Source organism: Cyanistes caeruleus, chromosome 25, assembly GCF_971803275.1.
Source record: "Cyanistes caeruleus chromosome 25, bCyaCae1.hap1.1, whole genome shotgun sequence".
Classification (NCBI taxonomy): domain Eukaryota; kingdom Metazoa; phylum Chordata; class Aves; order Passeriformes; family Paridae; genus Cyanistes; species Cyanistes caeruleus.
Window position 1 is genome coordinate 3,729,903 of NC_141725.1, and position 20,592 is coordinate 3,750,494.

General features: G+C 62.0%; 3 protein-coding genes and 1 non-coding gene across 9 annotated transcripts; 2 read left to right on the forward strand and 2 right to left on the reverse strand.

Moving 5' to 3' along the window:
* Positions 1-1,661: 1,661 nt before the first annotated feature.
* PLPPR3 (phospholipid phosphatase related 3) lies at positions 1,662-6,266 on the reverse strand. Of its 2 annotated transcripts, none has more exons than XM_086862561.1 (8): positions 6,206-6,266; positions 5,436-5,554; positions 5,101-5,286; positions 4,833-4,962; positions 4,448-4,643; positions 4,315-4,372; positions 3,929-4,102; positions 1,662-3,698 (listed from the first exon to the last, which is right to left on the reverse strand). In XM_086862561.1, exons 2-8 carry the CDS (start codon positions 5,508-5,510, stop codon positions 2,436-2,438), a joined length of 2,082 nt encoding a protein of 693 aa, XP_086718687.1. In that variant the 5' UTR covers positions 5,511-5,554; positions 6,206-6,266; the 3' UTR covers positions 1,662-2,435. The 2 variants fall into 2 exon arrangements, with proteins under 2 accessions (XP_086718687.1, XP_086718688.1); XM_086862562.1 differs by lacking the exon at positions 6,206-6,266 and adding an exon at positions 5,740-5,930.
* A 1,601-nt stretch (positions 6,267-7,867) lies between these two features.
* Positions 7,868-10,652, forward strand: LOC111940403 (complement factor D-like). The gene is made up of 5 exons (XM_023943074.2): positions 7,868-8,560; positions 8,747-8,900; positions 9,149-9,293; positions 9,683-9,940; positions 10,169-10,652. Exons 1-5 carry the CDS (start codon positions 8,494-8,496, stop codon positions 10,340-10,342), a joined length of 798 nt encoding a protein of 265 aa, XP_023798842.2. The 5' UTR covers positions 7,868-8,493; the 3' UTR covers positions 10,343-10,652.
* Positions 10,653-11,979: 1,327 nt separating this feature from the next.
* MED16 (mediator complex subunit 16) lies at positions 11,980-20,140 on the reverse strand. Of its 5 annotated transcripts, none has more exons than XM_086862556.1 (15): positions 20,051-20,140; positions 19,559-19,740; positions 19,099-19,206; positions 18,810-18,979; positions 17,855-18,286; positions 17,494-17,599; positions 16,691-16,846; positions 16,179-16,390; positions 15,729-15,935; positions 15,077-15,287; positions 14,767-14,900; positions 14,204-14,396; positions 13,769-13,985; positions 13,332-13,415; positions 11,980-12,646 (listed from the first exon to the last, which is right to left on the reverse strand). In XM_086862556.1, exons 2-15 carry the CDS (start codon positions 19,692-19,694, stop codon positions 12,520-12,522), a joined length of 2,493 nt encoding a protein of 830 aa, XP_086718682.1. In that variant the 5' UTR covers positions 19,695-19,740; positions 20,051-20,140; the 3' UTR covers positions 11,980-12,519. The 5 variants fall into 5 exon arrangements, with proteins under 5 accessions (XP_086718682.1, XP_086718683.1, XP_086718680.1 ...); XM_086862557.1 differs by having other exon boundaries at positions 19,905-20,131; XM_086862554.1 differs by having other exon boundaries at positions 19,559-19,709; positions 20,051-20,130.
* Positions 20,141-20,386: 246 nt separating this feature from the next.
* Positions 20,387-20,493, forward strand: LOC147649340 (U6 spliceosomal RNA). Its single transcript, XR_015279283.1, has one exon. It is a non-coding gene; the product is annotated as a U6 spliceosomal RNA (small nuclear RNA).
* The last annotated feature ends 99 nt before the right edge of the window (positions 20,494-20,592 follow it).

The following is a 20,592-nucleotide window of genomic DNA, read 5'->3' on the forward strand; positions in this document are numbered from 1 at the left end:
CCCCCTTCCCACGGCAGCTCCCCCAGCCTGGCCCCGGGACAGGCCGTGCCCCCATAGAGCAGAGCCCGTGGCAGGGCTGCCTGTGACCGTGTTCCCCGGGCTCTCACCGTGTTCCCCGGGCTCTCACCGTGTTCCCCGGGCCCTCACCGTGTTCCCCGGGCCGGCTCTGACCGTGTTCCCCGGGCCGGCTCTCACCGTGTTCCCCGGGCTCTCACCGTGTTCCCCGGGCTCTCACCGTGTTCCCCGGGATCTCACCGTGTTCCCCGGGCTCTCACCGTGTTCCCCGGGCCGGTTCTGACCGTGTTCCCCGGGCTCTCACCTTGTTCCCCTGGCCGGCTCTCACCGTGTCCGGCCGCTGGGAAAACTGCCCTGAAGCTGAACGGGAAAACGCTGACTCGGGGAAAGCGGGGGCTGCTGCCCCAAAAGGCTCTTCCAGCCGGGGGAAGATGCTGCCTGCGGAGTGAGCACCCTAAAAGCCGGCCTCCCTGGCTGCAGAAAGGGAATCAGCCCCAAATGGCTGGCACAGCGAGCCCCGGGGCTGAGCCCTTTGTGTGTCACAAAGCCGAGCCCTGCCCCTGGGGCTCACCGCGGGGACCTGCGGGGACTCCCGGCAGAGGGAGGCTGTGCCCAGCGGGGGAGGCCGGGACACCGACACGTGTGTGGTGCCGAGGCAGAGTCCGGGCCGGAGCTGAGGTGGAGGCTGGCAGCATTGTGCGGAGCCGGGGGGAGGCTGAGGATGAGGATGAGGATGAGGCTGAGGATGAGGATGAGGATGGGGATGAGGTTGAGGCTGAGGCTGAGGATGAGGATGAGGATGAGGCTGAGGATGAGGCTAAGGATGAGGATGAGGCTGAGGATGAGGCTGAGGATGAGGATGAGGCTGAGGATGAGGCTGAGGATGAGGATGAGGATGAGGATGCTCCCTCCCGACCCCACGGCTCCCCAGGCGATGCAGCAGCGGCTGCTGAGGGCTGCCCGAGGGGGATCGGGGGCTGCGGATGCGGGGCTGGGGGGTTGCCCGAGACCGCGAGAGCGATGCGGGGCTGTCAGTTGCCATGGAAACCGCTGGGTCAGAGGCAGCGGGAAGCGGCGTGTGACGCCATCGGCACCGCAATGAGCCGTGAGCGCGGGGGAGACGTGAGGCTGCTGGGCTGGGAGCCCCCACATCGCCCCGACCCCCAGCGAGGACCGCCGGAGCGCGGCCTCAATCCCAGTGACCTTGGCCAGCGGCTCCGGGTCACCTCCCCGGGTCAGCCGCAGCACGGTTGGATGGATGGACGGATAGATGGACGGAGCAGCCCCACGGCCCTCGCACTGGTTGGCATTGGAGCCCTCGTCTCCAGCCCCCCAGAGACCCCCACACCCCCCCACACCACGAGCTGCTGCCACAATCCTCCCACTAATCCCGGGTGGCTTTTCCAGCACCGAGTCAGGGTTATGTGGATAATCCATATGTTTGCAAGGCAAAGGCTTTGGGATATCCACTGTTAATCCAATTGGCAGTGGCAGTTTGGTGCCATTGGCAGTGTCCTGTAGCGGGGTGGATGTGGCTGCCCCAGCCATGGATCCCTGGAGCTGGGAACTCCCACGGAGCCCTGGTCCTACCCCCCCACAGCTGTGGGACCCAGCTGCCCCCACCCTGCTGAAGGAACCCAGCCAGGGAACATCCACGTGTTTATTTGCTTTTCAAACCACAGCAGCTTCAGCTGTTGCCCGACATATTTGCAGCCTGGAGATCCCCTCCCTGCTCCCCCAGACCTCAGCTGCAGCTCAGAGCTGCTGCTCCTCCTGGGGCAGAGCTCAGCCCACACTGCACCCCCACCCCAACATCCCCTCTCCTCCAGTCCCTGCAGTATTTACAGTCTCTGCATTCCCAGAGCCACAGCATTGGGCAGACCCCCCCTCCCAGTCTGCCCACCCTCAGGCTCACTCACACAGAGCAGTAGTGCAGGATGGGGGGGTGTCACAGGACCCCCAGCACCCACAAATCCCTACATGAGCTAGGGCCTGCTGCCCCACAGCAGCCTCTTCCCCCTGTTAAACCCCTTAATCTAGTCCCCCCCAAAGCCCTTCAGCACCATTTGTCCCTCCCCACCCCCCTACAGATATCCACTTCCAGAGCCGGAATAAAATAACCCCTCGGAAATGTCAGCACCAGTGTTAGAGAGAAAAAGAAAGTCAAAAGTGCTTGGAGCTGCCCAGCCCCACAGCCTGTGGGGGGCAGAGCCCCACCAGCTGCCTGAGCAAGAGCAGCCATGACCCGACCCATGCCAAGGGTCCCACAGACATCTCAGCTGGCTCAGGACCAGCGTGGCCGTGCTGCTCGAGAGCAAAGCCAGCCTCATCCTGCTGTCCCCAGCAGAGAGACCCCAGCATCACAGAGCCCCCTCCCAAAATCAGGGCAGGGGCATGGGGCCCCGGCAAGGCACCGGGGCTCAGTCCTTAAACCTGCGGCCTGCCTGCATCTTCTTGTAGTACAGATCCACCTCGCTGTCCGCCGTCCCGTCCCGCTCGGCCGGCTTCCTCCGCAGCGTGGAGTCGCGGCTGGCTGTGGCCAGTAGCCCCTCAGGGGGGGCCTCCACCCGCTCCCCACCTCCCCCTGCTGCCCCCGGGATGGCGGCCAGGCTGCCGTAGCGTGGCTCGTCCTGCTCCATGTCGCTGATGGAGGAGCCAGGGGAGACGCCGGCGCTCTTGGCTGGGCGGAAGCCATGGAAATCCTTCCCCACCTCACCCAGCTCGTAGGTGTCTGCTCCCTCTGGCCCCTTCGGCCCCGACTTCCACTCCCAGGGCCCATTGCCAGCAGAGAGGTGGACAACAGGGTGGTGAGGGGCGTGAGCGTCGATGGTGATGATGCTGGAGCTGTCCCGCTCAGAGGGCGAGCGGTACTGCGAGGAGTCAGAGCTGGTAGAGGACGAGGACGTCTCTGAGTGCTTGGGGGTGACAGAGACAAGGCTCTGCTGCTTGGACATGGCGATGACCTGCATCAGGCGTGGGGGGTTGGCCACCCGCTGCGCTCCCCCCTTCTCCGCCACCATCACCCACTTGGCCCGCACGGCCGCCCCGCTGCCGGCCGCGGCCCCAGCGCCTGCCTGGCTCTCCTCGGGGATGTGCACCAGCTGCGAGGCGCCCGGCCGGGGCTGGATGAGCACGCGGGGCCCCATGGCCACCCGCTCAGCCGAGCGCGCCTGCACCGTGGGGTACAGGGAGGGTGGCACCTCCTCGCAGGGCTCCCCCACACCCCGGCCCTGAGCCGCCTCCTCCGCCAGCGTCATGCTCCGGCCCTCCAGAGACTTCTGCTTCCACTCCGTGATGAGCTGCTTGGAGCGGGAGGCGTCCACGGGGACGTGGATGGTCATGTGGCGCCGCGCGGGGTCATCCATGGAGGGGGTGTTGACGCGGGGCAGAGTGTTGCTGAAGGTCACCATGTTCTCCTTGCCCATGGGGCTGCGGGGGGCCAGCAGGTCCACGTCCACGCTGGCCCGCTTCAGGCTGCCCAGTGAGTTCTTCTCCCGCGGCACCGGCCGTGCCGCCTCCTCCAGCCGCGCCTGCGGGTTCAGCTCATCAGTGCTCACCGACTTGTTCTGGTGGTAGACAGAATCGTGGCCCCGCTGTGTCAGTGCCCGCAGTGCATCCTTGGCCGGTGCCTGTGTCGGGACCCGCTCCGTTGGGGCACGGAAGTTGCCAACAGCATGGAAAGCCTGTGGGAAGGGGAACCATAGAATCCTAGAATGGTTTGTGTTGGAAAGGACTTTCAAAGGTCATCTGCCACAGGCAGGGACAACTTCCACTAGACCAGGTTGCTCCAAGCCCTGTCCAGCCTGGCCTTGAACACTTCCAGGGATGCAGCTGCTCTGGAGAGCGTGGAGTCAAATGGCCCCACCAGCACCCCCAGCCCTCTCCCTGGGCCAAGGGCAGGACCAGCACCCACCAGGTAGGCGGCAATGCCAGAGCCGATCAGGAAGCCCACGTAGACGTCGGCGGGGTGGCTGCGGTACTGGGTGATCTGGGTCAGGCCACAGATGCCGGCGGCGATGGCAAAGGCGAAGACCAGGATGGGTTTGAGGAGTTTGGTGCTGTCCGAGATGATGGAGTTGAAATACATCTGGGGCAGGAACAGGCTGTTAGTCATGAGCCGGCTGTGCACAGAGCTGTTGGGTGCATGTGGGACTGCGGGTTCCTGCACACACACCCAGCAAGGGCACAGGAAGATTGAGCAGAGCTTGTCTGTGCCAACAGGAGAGGGACACAGCTGCCCATGGCATTGGACCCGTGCTGCCCCAAGCTGGCATGTGCCAGGCAGAGCTGGGAACTCACCGACACGTAGACGGCAGCGAAAGCCGAGAGTGTCGCGTGCTGGGATGGAAAGGTTTTCCTGCAGGGAGAAGGGACGTGGTTGGGACAGGGCAGGAGGGCCAGCAGTGCAGCACAGGGCTCCCCTGGCACGTACCTGGCGGAGAGGATGGCGTGCTTGTCGGTGCCTGAGCAGATGTCCTGGGTGATGTAGGGGTTGGCATCACAGGGGGTGCCCAGCAGTGTGTAGTTGGGCTTGCAGACGGTCAGGAAGAAGGGAGCGTGGTAACCTGTGGCCAGCTGGATGATGTCTGTCACCAGGGCTGTGGCACAGAGCCCGAATACGTGGACACCTGGGGATGGCAGGAATGGGACAGTGGGTCACCCACATCCCATGTGGGGCAGCCAGGACCCAGCCCTGGGGCACCCACTGTTACGGGTCCAGGGTCTGGGTGGGGCTGTGCTCCTGCTGTCACAGCCAGGGTGGCCCCACATCCCCTCCAGGCCCCTCCAGGTCCTGTTCAGGCTGTGGCACAACGTACCCACAAACCTGACGGTGCGGCGCAGGAAGGAGTTGAAGTTGCAGCCACCGGCGTTGATGCTGCCCTCGGCTCCGGCACGGCCCTTCAGCCGGGACTGCAGGCAGTACACCATGCCCTCCCCGACCATGATCTGGAGAGGAACCGCTGGCTCAGGCGGGACTGGGGAGGCTGGATTGTTGGGCCCGATGGATTCTGGACACCACCAGGCACCGGGACCCCAATCCCCGGATCTGTCCTGACCCCCACAGCGGGACAAGCCCAGACGCACCGAGGCGGCGGGCGCGGCGAAGGCCAGGCTGAGCAGCATCAGCAGCGGGATGAGCTCCTCGTTGGTCTCCACGTAGGGCATGGAGAGTGCCCGGTCATGGCACTGGAAACCCACCTTGGCCGGCTTGAAGAGGTCCGTCAGCTCCAGGAAATAGAGCGTCACGACAGAGGAGGCCACAATGGGCAGCTGTGGGGGGAGAGTGGGGACCAACGCGCCCCCGGAGCGATGGCACCGCACAGCCCCAGCAGAACAGGACACAGAACCTGACCCGCCGTGCCAGGGCCTGGGACAGAGCCCCCTGCTCAGCCCCCACCCCAAACCCACCCCACACCCACCTCCACGAAGTAGAAGCAGGGCAGGAGTGTCATGCTGTCCTTGGGGATGCGGGCTTTCTCCTTGGGGGGGATCATGGTCCTGGGCAGGCACAGGGGTCCCACCGGGCTGTGCCTCCACCCTGTGGGGGCACGAGTGTCACCACATGGCAGGGGGATGGGCAGCCCCGGTCACCCCCGGTCACCTCTCCAGTCCCTGACCCTGGAAGGGATTGAGCATCCCCGGGCCACCACCCGGCCCTGCGGGGGTACGGGAACCCCATGTCACTCCCGGTCACCCCCAGGTCACACCACTGCCCCCGCTCACCGGAGGGACACAGCCGGAACGGGGGGTCCCAGGGGTGCCCAGCCGAGCCAGGGGCTGTGACAACAGGTGAGGCGGAGGCTCGTCTGTCGCGACAGGCGGTCACTACCGCGACAGGCGGCGAGGCTGCTGCGGAGGGCGTGCAGAGGGGGTGTGCCGCCCGCAGAGCCGGGCAGGGGATGGGGTTCCCCGAGCTCTCCCGGCCCAGCCCCACGAGACTGCACCGAGCCAGGGCTGCGAAATGAGGGGGGGGAGGATAACGGGGATGGAGCAACGAGGGGCAATGAAAGGGGGGGGAATAACGGGGGATTACCCGGGGGTATAACCGGGAGGGCGGGGGCGCAGCGGGGAGCCTCCCCTTCGCAGGGACCGTGCCGCAGCCGCGGGCGGGGGTCGGGGCCGAGGGATGGGAGCGGGTTTCGGGGTGGGGAGAAGCGGCCCTTTGTGCCGGTCTGTGTCCCCCACTCACCTCAGCGGCGGCTCCGGGACGCAGCGGGGCGGGGGGCGGCGGTAGCGGCGGGGAAGGGGGGGATGTCCCCGGGATCCGGGATGCTCCTGCCTCGGCAGAGCGCGGGGAGCGGCGGTTTCCTCCGCCCCCGCCGCCTCCTCCTCCTCCTCCTCCTCCTCCCTCGCCCGCCGCCCCCCGCTCCGCCCCGCAGCCCCCAGCCCCTCCCGGGGCGCCGAGCCCCCGCCGAGCCCCCATCGAGCCTCCGCCGGTGCAGGGATGGGGGTCTGGAGGGATCGGGGGGGTTCGGGATGTCGGGAGGGGGGAAACGAGGCGAACAAAGGGCCGGGCGGGGCCGAGGACAGCCGTGGGACCGACCGCTCCCCGCACCGCTCCGCACCCAGGACCATGCCCGGGCACCGAGGCACCCGCGGGGTCCCGGGGCCGCCCCCAACCCGGGCTGCTTCCACCGCCGGCCCCCCGATCATCCCTTGTCCCCCTGTGCTGCGGGGGGTGCCCCCCGCCCCAAGGCCCCTCCTGCCCTGAAGAGCCCCCTCCCTTGCCCTGGGCCTGTGGGGACCCGAGGGGTGCCCGAGCGGGGGTCCCGCATCACGGGGGTGCGTGACCCCCAAACTCACAGCCCCAGAGCTCTGCCAGCTCCCAGCTGGGCTCTGTCGGCCGGGGAATGCCTGCCCTGCCCGTGGCACCCGGGGGCTTCAGGGGGGACTCGGGGGCACTCCTGGACCCAGGGACAGTGACAGGGACACCCTCAGAAGGAGCTTTGTGTCTCCCAGATTTGGACCTGGGGAGGTGGGAGCAGCTCCCTTTCCTTTCTGGAGGCTCCCAGCACCTCCTGGCAGCGGGAGCAGCACCCCAGCCCTCGCTCTGCAGAGGATCCGGGCTGTGCCCTACCCAACATCCCACCCTGTACCCCATTCCTGCACCCCACACTCACTTGTTCCCCCCAGCCGCCCACTGCCCACCCTCTCACGGTCCTGTCCGGGGTCTGAGCAGCCCGGGCTCCACATGGAGCCCTCGTTCCATTTTTGGCCCTAAGTGGGCAGAAATCTCCGGGCGTATTTAACATCTAAATCCCGAATCCCTGCAAGCTGCGATTAAGCCGCTCTCCCTGCGGAAAATCCAGGGTTTGAGCCGGGCTCGGCCGCCTCCCGTAACGCCACCACACCTCGTGCTGCGACCCCTGCCCACCATGTGCCACCAGCACGTGGGGACAGCGGGGAGGCGAAGCCACCACTGCGGAGGGACAGCTGAGCCTCCGGGGACCCCCAGCCCCCTCCTCGCCTCCGTGTCCGGTCACCCGCTGACCACGGCTCCTCTGGCTTGGGGGCTCGGAGGGTCAGAGGTGGGGGCGATGGGGCAGCCGGACAACAGGAATGCGGCAGCTCGGAGCTGTGAAAGCTCGTGGAGCAGGAACAGGAGAGGGTGGGCTCCAGATCCTTGCGGGGTGTCCCCCGGAGCGCTGCTCGGTCCCGGCTGCGCTGCCGGGAGCGCGGTCGGAGCCAGCTGTGGGTAGGCACGGTGGTCACCCCGACAAGGGGGGCGCGGTGAGAGGCTCCGGGGACGAGCCCGGGAGGGGGCTCCGGGAGGCTCCCGAGCTCGGGGACGCGCCGGGACCGGGCGGGAGCAGAGGCGGTGGCTCCGCTTAGTGGCACCGGGGAGAAAGGCAGAGGGGAGCGGGGCTCCCACCGCCACCGGCATCCCGGACACCGCCCCTGTCGCTGCCATCCCCCCTCCCATCCCCACCGCCCCCAGCCCTGCAGGAACCCCCTCGGGGCAGGGGTGACGGCTTTGCATCCCTGGGCACCCACCGAGCTGGCACCCAGCGCCCACCAGGGACCGGCCCCAGGCCGGGCGGGGGCCCCTGCTCCTGGCGGGGCGGGGACAGAATTTGCCGGAGCTTTCTTTTGCCAAGAGCCTGAACTTTTTCGGCATTAAAAACCCCGGCGCAGAAATCCCCGGCGGCGGGTGCCAGGGCCGGCAGCTGGGCCGGGCTGTTTCCTCCTCCCGCACTGTTTGTGCCGGGAACTCTTGACCCCTTTTATAAGCTGAATATTTCAAAACATTCAGCCCACGCTGCGGAAACCCCCCCGCTCCGTCCGCCCCCAACCCTTTCCTGCCCCCCCGCCACCCCAAACTGGACATAAAAGCGAGTCCCAGCCCCAGCTCCGGGTGAGCAGCGCCCGCCCCGCAGCCCCCGCACACCCCAAAACCCCCGCACACCCCAAAACCCCTGCACACCCCAAAACCCCCGCACACCCCAAAACCCCCGCACACCGCCGGGCTCTGCAGCCATGGGGCCGAGTCCTGCTCCCGTCCTTGTCCTCGCTCTGCTGCTGCTGCTCTGGGCCCCAGTGGATGGTGAGTGCTCCCCCCGCACCCCCGGGCAGTGACAGGGCACGGTGCCTGCCCAGCTCCCCGATTCCTGCCTCCACCTGCAGCCAGGAGCTGCTGCAGCCCGCAAGGAGGGGTCCAGGGATCCCGGGAAGGGACAACGGGAGTGACACTGCCCGGTGCCCCTCAGCTGACCCAGCCTCTCTCCTGCAGGGCAGCCCCGGGGACGGATCCTGAGGGGCTCCGAAGCCAGGCCCCACCTGAAGCCGTACATGGCCTCGCTGCAGCTGGATGGGCAGCACGTCTGTGGGGGCTTCCTCATCGCCGAGCAGTGGGTGCTGAGCGCTGCCCACTGCACCGAGGAGACGTGAGTGTGTGTGGGGCTCAGTGCATGGCTGGGGGGGCTGCTGGACTCAGGCCAACTCCCACTCCTCAGCCTCGACCCCCGTGTCAGAGCGTGGGACTCTGCTCCCACCTGCAGAGAGGATTGGGCAGTGGGTGAAGGACCTCCCAGAGCTCCCTGGCAGGCTCTCCAGCCCCCCACAGCACCCCATTTCCATGGCTGGGTGCAGTGATGCTCTTGGCTGTTTGTCCCACACTCTGACTCTCTTCCAGGGATGGAAAACTCTTCCAGGTGCTGCTGGGTGCCCACTCGCTGACGGAACCGGAGCCCCACAAACGCCTGTACCAAGTGCGAGCCCAGTTCCCCCACCCTGGCAGCAACATCCACAACAACAAGGATGACCTTCTCCTGCTCCAGGTGGGCTGGGGGCTGATGGGACCCTCCTCCCCAGCAGGCACAGCCCAGTTCCTGCAAATACCACTGTCCCCTGGGACCCTGCAGGGTCACTGACCGGCTGGAGGAAATCGTCATGGTCAGGCTGGGCCTGGTTCCCCTGTCCATCCCTCCCTGTCCCACGGGACCATCTCTGCTTCCCCCACCAAAGACCTTTGAGATGTGTCCAAATGCCTCCGTCTTCCTCTTAGCTCCAGCTCTGATCTCTGGCTGCATCCTGGGGCTCCAGTCAGGAGTCCCTGAGTGTGGCTGAGGCCAGGGTGGTCTCGGTATCAGGGCTGGGCTCACTGTGCCCTGCTGGGCCCTGGGCACAGCTGCCCCTGTGACCTGGGTCCCCTCTGGCTTTGTGGCAGCTGGAGGAGAAAGCGGAGCTGAACGTGGACGTGCGGGTGCTGCCCTTCCAGCGGGAGGACAGGGACGTGGCGCCCGACACGATGTGCGAGGTGGCAGGATGGGGCACCATCGACCACAGCGGCACCCGGCCGGACAAGCTGCAGCAGCTGGAGCGGCCGGTGATCAGCCGCGACGTCTGCAACCACCGCACGCGCCACGACGGAACCATCACCAAGAACATGATGTGCACCGACTCCCGCAGGAGGGACACCTGCAAGGTACACACCCACCACGGATCCATGGCGGGGCTGGAAGGGGGCAAGAGGGCACCGTGGCCAGAGCCTGGGAGAGGTGAGGGGCTGCGGAGCTGGAGGGGACAGTCCCCGGGGGAGAGTTCCCCCTGTGCTGCTGCTGCAGAGCGGCTCACAGGAGCCTGGAGGCAGGAATGAAGGGTGGGAGATGGGCTGGGGTGTCCTTGACCATACTGATGAGGTCTGGTCCTGCAGGGAGACTCCGGTGGCCCCCTGGTCTGCGGTGGGGTGGCCGAGGGGGTGGTCACGGCCGGCTCCCGCGTCTGCGGCAACTACAAGAAACCGGCCATCTACACCCGCATCGCCCCGTACGCGGCCTGGATCGACAGCGTCATGGCCTCCGCGGATGGGGAGGGGGACACTCGCTGAGGCCACCGCAGGGACCTGCTCCGTGCCACGGCTTGCTGCTGCCAGCATGGCCAGAGCACCCACAGTGCCGCCCCACTGTGTGCCACGGGCTCCTGCTGCTGCCCACCCCGCTGCCAGAGCATCCCCATGAGCCAGGAGGAGGGCTGGGCCAGGGGACTGGCAAGGAACCGAGGAAGGGGGTCCCTGGCTCCGCACTCACAAAGCACAGGGCCCATGTGGGGAATTGGGGGTCACAGCCCTCTACAGGCTTTGCTGAAGGTGCCCAGAATGCTGCCCACGACCGCTGCAATAAAGTGATGATTCCTGCAGAGCTGCTGGGCTGGAGGAGTGGGGTGAAGTGGGGAGCTGGGGGGATCTGTGCAGCAGCCCCTGCCCAGGGGAGAGCTGGATGTGGGGTGGGAGATGCTGAGGTTGCGCCCTTGGGGACGGTGTGGCCTCAGGTGGGAGCAGTGGCCACATCCTGCAGTGTGGCCACAACGATCGAGATCTGGGACCTCCCGCGGGGTCATTGTGTGAATATTTGGGAAAGCGGAATCTGCCCGTCGCTGATACGGCAGTGGCAGCTCCGGCTCCCACAGTGGGATCCGTGCTGGAACCCAACAGGATTCTCACTGCGACCCTCTTGTCCCAGGAGCCGAGGGGAAGGGCAGGGCAGAGCCCCCATCGTCCCACCACAGCCCTGGTCACCCCTGACCGCTGCTCTCCCACTGCCCTGTCACTGCAGGGAGCAGAGCCAAGGCCCAAGAGATGGGAGCAGGGCAGCAGCACAGCCCAGGGCACTGCCAGACCCTGTCCCACCCCAGGAGCTCAGCTGGGAGCTAAGGGGGACATGAATGTGTCTCCATCCCCCTGCTGTGCTGCTGTTCCCTCTTCCCAATCAAACATTAAATAACCCCAAACCTGTTCTATAAGGAGCTCACAGAGGGCCCGGTTTGAGTTGTACTTACAGGGGAAAGGAGCCTTAATAAGGTGCAGTTTCCTAATTAGCCATTTGATTGTCCCTAATTACCAGCAGAGCAGAGGGGGAGAGGTCTGTACAGCTCTTACAGCTCTGTGCAGCAAAACATTCGCTGGAGTCGAGGGATGAACTCTGTCACCAGCTCGTTCTCAAGAATAATGAAATCATGGTTCCAGAGAGAAGGAATGTACTAAGACTGGCTCACTCCCTCTCTTAAACGGTCTGTGGGGACCTGGAGTTGACAGCAGCAGCAGGCTCCAGGCTTTTCTCCCTAAGAGCTGAAGGACCTGTGAGAGAGGAGCAGGCCAGATCACCCCCGAAGGGCTGGGGCTTCACAGGCACAGCCATGCTGGCTCCGGGAGGTTGTGATTTCCTGCCTGGGGCAGCAGCAGCTGAGGGCAAAGGAGGGCAAAAGTCTGAAAGGAGTTTTGGCTGCACCAGAAATGCTCCTCCTCTGGCAAGCTCAAGTGTCCAGCCTTGCTGAAGCTGGAGGCTTACACAACTCCAAGGATCTGATGTTTTTTCCTCGAGTGAGGAAAATAAGGTGAACCTTGAAAACATCCACTTCCCCTTTTCCCAGCGATGGTGGTTCCTTTCCTGACAGATGCTCTGGCAGCCCTCCTGCTGCCCCAGCCCCACGCTGGGCAGCCACGTCACACCACAGAAACAAACCACATGGTTCTGTACAAAATTAGGAGAAATTTTATTTACAATAAGGAGAGGCAAAGGCAGCACTCACATTCCTGCTCCCATCCACCACCGATGGGCACACAGGAGCCAACTCCTGTCTCAGGGATGAGTTTGCAGCAGGATCAGGAATGCCCAGCCCACGTGGAGCCGGAGGCACAGGATGGTTGTGAGGTACCAGCTGTGCTCCCCTCAGCTGGGCTCTGCTCCTCACCAGCTGCCCCATCACCACTCTGCCTAGGCCAGGGCAGCTGCCAGCACATCACTGCTATGTTGGCACAGCCCCAAAACACAACCAGACTCTCCCCTCCTGGGCCCCAAATGATGGGGAAACCTCTGGCATTCCTTTCCAGCTCTTCCCTGGTAAAACAGGCAGAGCTCCCTCAGCTCTGTTTTCTAGCACAGCTCAACCAAGGATGAACAGCAGCAGCTTTTCCAGCAGGAGGGAAAGGAGCTGCCATTCCCTTGTCCCAAAACCTCGGTGAAGGGAGCTCTGTGCAGCTCTTGGCTCCCACTGCACCCCGGGAAGGGCTCAGGAGTAGCTGAGGGGCATCTTCCTCCACAGCCCCCCACACAGGCAGTTCTTGATCCAGCGCTGCTCCCACTGCTTCACTGCTGTCACCTTGTTGGGCGACTTCAGCATGGTGACACAGCCACACCTGGGGGGACACGGAGGGTGCTGCATGGATCACACAGGGATCTGGGTTCCCTGGGGGAAACCAGCTCCTGTCATCTGCAGGTGACACTTGTGAGCACCAAAACCAGCTGAAACCAGCGAGCAACAATCCCGCTGAGGGCTCTGCTGGAGCTGGAGCCTGGCAAGGAACAGCCCCAGCTGTTGTTTATGCATGAAACAACTGACAGTCATCTCACAAAAATGATCTGCTTTCTATTAAAACCAGTAATTAAAGCTAATTCAATCACATGACTTAGATGGATGTTTGTTCCCTGAGCCATTATCCTGAAATCCAGGCTCTCCCATGAGGGTGGATGAGTAGGGCAGAATGAAATGCAAGCCTGGTGGAAAGATGACCCCAAAATCAGGGGGGTCAGGAGGTGATTCCTCCCTCCAGCCCTGCTATGACCACACAGGTGCTTTAATGACCACACCAACAGAACTGGGCATCACATAAAGGAGTTACTGTAGGGTCTCCTCCAGGCCAGATTACTTTAAAAGCTTTATCTGTTTGATTTTTAACCCAAGGGCCAGGCCACCCTCTGACAATCACAAGGGCATCCCAGGTTGGGGACACCTTAACCACAGCCCAAACCAGCCTCAGAGAGCTCCTGAAGGACACAGGACAGCCCAAGTCCTGCCCAAGCTCCACTGCAGGTGTCACTTACCTGGTACAGGACTTGCATTCCTCTGTTGGGTACGCGCCCAGGTGCAGCCGCCTTAGGTGGTCAATTTTGGGCTGTCCAGGGGCCCTGGGGAGGGAGAACAGGACTTTCCTAAAGTGCCACTTTCCATGAGCTGCTCCCAGGACAGGGAGCTGCATCTCACTGGCCAGCATGGCAGAGGCTCTGCTCACTTGCCCATCCAGTACCATGAGATTCATTGTCACAACAACACAATTAATCACATTAATTAATGGGGTTTTTCCCCCCATTTGCTATCACTTTTCAGCACTTAAAATTCCCAGCCCATCACAAGCTGAGAAGCAGATTCGAGCAGAGAGGACAAACTGCTCCTGGGTCACAGCAGCAAGGAGACAAGCCAAACCTCAGAGCTGCCAAGACTCCTTTTCACCACGGCACTGACTCGTTCCAGGGGTCTGTACCTGACAAAGGCATCGAACTGGGAAGAGACAGTGTGCCCAACGAGCCCGGGAGCCTTCCCAAACTGCAGCCGAACCAGCTGCTTGTTCTGCAGCTTGCTGATGATGCCATCGTTGATGGGCAGCCAGTCAATGTTGGGAATGAGCAGCTGGCTGGGCAGGAGGCAGCACTCATCGATCAGGGCATCATCAGGCTCCGTGATGTGATTTTCCTCACGGCCTGCGTGGGAAATAAAGGAAAGAACCTTGTGACCTTTACATTTCTCCCTCAGAGCTCCAGAGAGCTGTGTGCAGCCTCCTCCTCCACTGCCAACTCAGCCTGGAAAACAATAACCTTGGCAGCTGCACTTGCCCTTTCTCAACGTGCCAGACCCCCTTGGAGTCACGTCCCACCCCACTGCTGCAAGAATTACGGTTCAGGGAACCGGCCACACTCACAGCACAGCCAGAGCTTGGTCAGGAGCCGGAAGAGCAGGGACATGCTGTCCTGGGTGTCCGAAGTTGCTGTGTACACGGGGAGGCAGCTGGGCTTCAGCAGCCCCCAGATGCGGATCACCACCATGAGCTCCCGGAACATGCCGAGGGACGCGCCGTCGCGCAGGAAGCTGTGGCCAGGACGCACCGGGGAGCCCTGTGGGGGGACAGCGGCGTGGCTGGGGGTCACACAGGCCTGGGTGGGCTCACACCAGCCCAGGTGAGGGTCACACCGGCCCCAGCCACCACACTGCATCCAGACAGCTCCTGCTTCCAGCAGCACACACCCTATGGAACCTGCTGCTGGGGTTGGTGGAAGGTCACCTGAAGGTGACACCTCTGCAGAGCTGAAGGAGGAGTGTCCCCAAATCCCTCAGGTACTGTGCTGGTCGCCAGACCCAGATGGGCATGGGAAGGGCCATTCTCGAATTCTGCTGTTCTCTACTACTCCCCAGTGCTAAAGCTCCCCAGCACTGCCCACGGGTGTTTGTGTCCTCTCAGCATGCTCCTGGCACTCCAGGTCTCACCTGGTTGGGAAGGCTGGCCAGCAGGTAGAGCACAAAATCCCCCACCCACTGGATGAGCTGCTGCAGGGACTGCAACGTTGTCATCTCCAGGACAAACTCTTCCGTTTTCAGGTTAATCATCACCTTGTCAATGTCTGGAAGGGAAGCAAGACATTGCCTGGCTCAGGAAGATGGATCCAAACCTCTCACCATCCCTGCAGAGGTCACCCTTCTCCTCCTCCTCCTCAAACCCAGGAGTTACTATGAGACTGTGACACCACAGGGAACAGTCCAAGCCCTGGGAAGGCAGGATGCTGTGAGCAGTCAGTACCTACATCCGTGATCTTGGAGCAGATCTCGGTGAGCCGGTCCCCGGGGCTCTTGTCAGGGGTGTTGAGGAAGTGTGGACGCAGCAGCGACTTCAGGGTGCAGCTGATGGCGATGAGGAAGAGCTTGGCGTGGTAGTCACACACACGGGCGATGGTGCTGGAGGAGAGCTTGCACAGCGACGCCTTCATGGCAACAATGCGTGTGGAGAGCACCTGAGCCATGGGGAAACGCAGCAAAAGGCACAAGGAAAGGCAGGAATTAGCATAAGCTCATTAAAGTTTCTGCTGCTGCTGCTGCTGGTGCTTTATTCTCTGCTCTCCCTTTTTGCCGCAGGAGTGACAGGAACAGTGAAGGCTGCGCACGTGAGCACAGCGCTGGGCACGTGCTGCTGTTCCCAGAATCTGCCAAAAATAGACTTCACCATCTCACCCCAAGTTTCCACCAGGTAGAGACCCTGCTGATGTCAGTGAAAGTGAAGGTTGTTGACGTGGAAGCTCTTCCCAGCTCTATCACTGCCCGAGCCAGGCACTCAGAGCACGGCCAGGCAGAGCCACCAATATCCTGAGGACTGCCACTGGCTGCTCCTCACTCCGAGCCCCTGAACGCCCCCCATGCCCACCCTGGGAGGGAGCCCAGAGCTCCCAGCCAGCCACCTGCTGCAGGGCCGCGTTCTGACGCATGTACTCCTCGTGCAGCTTCTCCACCAGGTTCTGCACCATGCTGGGCTGGACGTGGAGCAGGATGTCCCACCAGTCGTAGCCGGTCACCATGCAGTACTCCAGCAGGAACAGCAAGTGCCGCAGGGACATGTTCATGTCCAGCACGTGGCCCATGGAGGGGGAGATGCGGAGCATGCTCAGCTTGAAGGGAGGAACCAAAGGGAAACTGGCTTCAGGAGCGGGCTTGAAATCATCCCACAAAGCTACAACACAACACGGGGCCCAATGAAGCTCAGTCCTGACCTAGTGACAGTTCCTGCACTGACAGGATACATCCCTTTCCAATACGGATCTCACAGCTGGAATTCCCAATGTTTTCTGAGCAACCCATCACCCCTCAGAGAGCCGGGGTGAGAAATAACCCCACCATGAGAGAGCACCAACCTTCCCGTGACTGTCCACGCCAGCCAGGGCCAGCGAGGTCCAGGAGAGCTGCATGGCCTTGAAGTGCACCAGGGGCCCCGCGGTGCGCGGGCGCTTGAGGGCCGGCTCATCCACGGGGCGCTGCGAGGAGGAGCCGTAGAACACGGCCATCATCTGCAGGGACAGCCGGTGCACGATGTGGACACTGCCATCATGGAAAGCCAAGGCCAGGCCTGGGGACAGGAGACAAGCGAGGCTGAGCAAGGAGATCCTCCCAGCGTGGCAGAGCCCTCACCCAAGCAGTGGCCACCACTGGAGTCCAGGGAAAAGCCAAAGGGTTGGGGGCTCACGGCCTCGTCATCAGCATTTCACACCTCTTCCCACAATGGGAAACACAACAGGATGGCTGGGAAGACATCCTGTTTGAAAGTTTTCCTTCAGCATTCCATATGCTTTACTTCAGCTACAGCTCAGCTGGTGAAATCTTGGGCAAAAGCCACATGTTTAGGATGAAGTCAACAGGAACTCCTTACCCAGTCCAGGGAAGAACTTTGTGTCATTTGCCACCTTCAGATCGGTGTTGGTCAGGGAGATTGGCAGCTTTGGCAGCGCCACGGCCGACACCCGGTCCAGGTCGTTGGTGGCAGACAGGATCCGCCACTTCAGGATCATGGGCTGCTTGTCTCCCACTCGGGAAAATAAGCAAATGAGTGAGAATTTTGTGCCAGAGAGATCAGAAAATCCATCCCCTATTTCTGCCCACACTCCCCAACCAAGCAGGATCACAGATCAGGCACTGGTATATTCCCCATATATTTCCAGTATGTTTCCCTCATATTTCCTTGTTTTTTTTCCTGAATTATACAAACAACATGTTTTGCTAAATCTCTCTTGATGGGAAGCTCTGCTGTGGGTGATTAAGATCTTTATATACAATAATCCTTTATATTTCACCAAACTGCCCTGATTAATTCTATTCTATCTGAGATCAGGTGGAGCCCAGGAAGCCGGGGCAGGGGATTAATCCAGCTCTGCTGCTCGATCCTTGTCCTTTGGGAGCCTTTTCTCCCAAATCCTTTGCCTGGCGGCAGGAAGGGCAGCTGTGCAGCAAAACACAGAAAATGTCTTTTATGAATTAAAGCAACAACCAAACGCCTTCCTGGAAATAGCAAGTTGCTGTCTATGATGCAAACAGACAGCATGGGCAGGGAACACCTGAAAATAAACATGAGATTCTGAAAAATACCATATATGGGATAATAGATATGAGGAACTGTACTGCTTTTTCCCTCAGGCTGAGCTCCTGTTCTTTAGAGTCCCCAGTGCAGACACTTACCCACAGGAGAGATTTGCTGGAAGATGTTGTTGACAGGCAGGCCCTCCTTCCTAAGGGACCAGCACTCCACAATGCTGTTGTTTTGGCTGGAAGCACAAAGCAGCACCTGCAGAACAGAGCACCCCCACCACGAGCGTCACAACAGGGAGGTCACTGCCCTGGTCATTCCCACCCTGCACTTCCAGGGTCCTGCTCCCACTCAGGTCACGCTCCACCAAAAGCAGAGGATGAAATCAGCGGGAGGTGATGGTGAGGTCCCTTCCCAGAAGGCCAACTAGGAATGCCAAGGGTATTGCAGGACATGCTGGTCACCTGCAGACCCTCTGAGGAAGGCGAGGTGGAGCAAAGAGCAGCTGCCCACCTGTTCTGACATGTCCCGAGCCAGGAACTTGAGGTGGGTGATGGCCGGGTACTTGTCCTTGCGCGCGGGGTCCGTGGTGCAGCGCATGAAGAGGGACGGCAGGATCTCGGTGTCGATCTTGCACTTCTCGTTCACCACGCTGACGCAGACCTTGTAGAACTGCACGGGGGACGTGCTGCTGCCGTCAGACGTGGCCACCACGATGTTGCCCCCACCCGTGAAGGCGACGTCGGCCAAGGCCACGCGGCAGCGGAGGCGGCACAGGCTCTCGGTGGCCGTCAGCACCTGCCCGTTGGGCTTGAGGAGGGACACGGTGACCAGCCCGCTGATGGTCACGGCAATCCAGCCCTCCATGGGCTTCCCACCAAACAGCGTCAGTGACGGAGAGAACTTCACCCGGGAAAACTTCTCGCCAAAGTTCGAGGCTCCAGACTGTAACAAAGGTCAACAAAACCTAGGTGTTTGCACCCAAAATTTGTGTCTGTGGAGGTCTTCTCCTGGGAGAGGGGCAGGATTTATGTGGGATGTCCCTGGAGTTAAAAAAAAACACAAGCAGGGAACTTGTGCTTGGCATCTTTGGGCTTTCAGAATCTGCAGAATCACAAGTTTCCAAACAAGGAGCGCATCCCTGTATCCAAATCCCTGGATCAAACCTCAGTACCCTGAATGCATTTCTTCTGAATTACAACTGGTAAGGAAAGAACTGCTCTATCTGCAGGTTCCTGCCTAGAACTGAGGAACCAGCCTAAGGGAGACACATCTGAAACACCAAGAGAAACAAGGCTCCAAACCCCTCGGAATTCAGCAGGAAGCAGGAATCTGACTTCTCCTTGACTAGAAAACTCCCCAAGGCCACAAGAGAGCCCAGAGCATGGAACACAGGCAGGATCTTGAGCTCTTTGCCCAGACCTGAGCCCGAGTTCCAGCCCAGGTCCCTCAGGATGCTGAGACAAACCTTCTCCACGTGCAACGCCAGCTTGACGCCGTTGTGCAGCCAGGACAGGGCCACCACCGGGTCCCCCTCCACCACGCTGCCCACCGTGTTCTCCCAGCTGTTGGCCAGGTGATCTGTCATGCTCCAGCACTTGATGTGGCCATCAGCATCTGCCGAGAGCAGCCTGGAGCCTGTGACAATGACACTGCATGAGAACAGGGGGAACAGCCAAAACCCCACAAGGAATTGTTTGGGGACATGCACAGCACAGGTGGGACACAGTGACAATGAGGAGGGGATGCCAGCCCACCTGACTGATCCCACTCCAGACATGTGATGACTTCAGTGTGGCCCGAGTTCACAGAGTAGACATCCCAGGGGTGCTCGGTGTCAATGATATGGACCATGTGGGTGAGATCTGCATGAACAGAGAAGTCACTCCCTGTCCCTTGTCACTGTTTCTGAGCCTCAGCTGATGCAGGGAAAACATACAATATTTTATAGAAATGACTTGGGGTAGCATAGCAACTGTGCTGGGAACTCAGTGAGGGGCCAGACACCGAGGTGGGGCTGGTCCTGGTTTAGGGGAAACAAACCCACTCCCTGGGAACACGTGTTAGACACTGCCAGAGGCTGAGGGATGGAAGGAAAAGGAGGAGCAGCAGCCGGGAGCTGTCAGGGGCAGGGCAGAGCTCCGGCTCAGCGGATCCTGGACTTTGCCAAGAGCACCGGGAGCTGTCAGGAGAGATTTCCCACGGGGCACGCGGTACCTTTCTCCTCCTCATTGCGGAGGTCGGTGGTGAAGGCGATGAGGTTGCGGCAGGACCAGGCGCACACGAGGGGGATGGAGGGGCAGTGGTTGCTCTTGGGTTTCTTCTCCCACTCGCACACGTACGCCAGGTCCATCCCGCCGGCCCGGCCCTGAGGGGACACGGGACAGCCTCGCTCCTGCCTGGGGGCGACACCAGGCCGCTCACACCGCACGGCCCGCACCGACCCCAGCCCCAGCGGCTGTGGGGAAGGCACAGCCCTCAGGACACGGGTGGGGACAACCCCGCACCGGGAGAGACCCGGCGGTCCCGGGAGAGGCGGAGGGAGCGGTGCGCGGGTACCGACCCTACGGCGGGCGGGGGATCCCGGGGACGGACTCGGGGTGGACACGGGGAGGTGCCGGAGGTTCCCGGGGCTGGCAGGAATGCCACAGGAGGGGGCCGGGGCTGCCTCAGGAAGCTCTCCGCCGCTCCCGCTCCGGCCGCACTCACCGGCACCCGCCGCTCGCCAGGACCCCGGCGCCTCCGCGGGCTGCCCCAGCCGCGCCTGAGCCGCGCGCTCAGGCACCGCTGTGGACACCCTCAGAGAGCCAGCCGGGGGCCCTAATTAGCATAAGAAACTACCCAGAACCCACCGGGCACAGATAGCAAACATAATCGGCAGATTTCGGACATTTTAGGGAAATCCAAGGAAAATAAAGGGGTGACAGACTGAGAAAAACTTCAGGGGCTCCCTATGCCTTTAATAACAAACCACCTTTAGTTACCCTAACCTTAAAACATTGCTACTCCAAGCCTTTAAATTGCGCTGTGGGGGTAGAGGGATTCGTGCTCGCTTCGGCAGCACATATACTAAAATTGGAACGATACAGAGAAGATTAGCATGGCCCCTGCGCAAGGATGACACGCAAATTCGTGAAGCGTTCCATATTTTTTGCACCTCCCCGCACCCACCTTTGGCAACCCGAGCCGAACCGGCTGCCCCGCGACCCCCCCGCCCCGCCAAACCCCCTCCCCAGCCCCACGGAGAGACA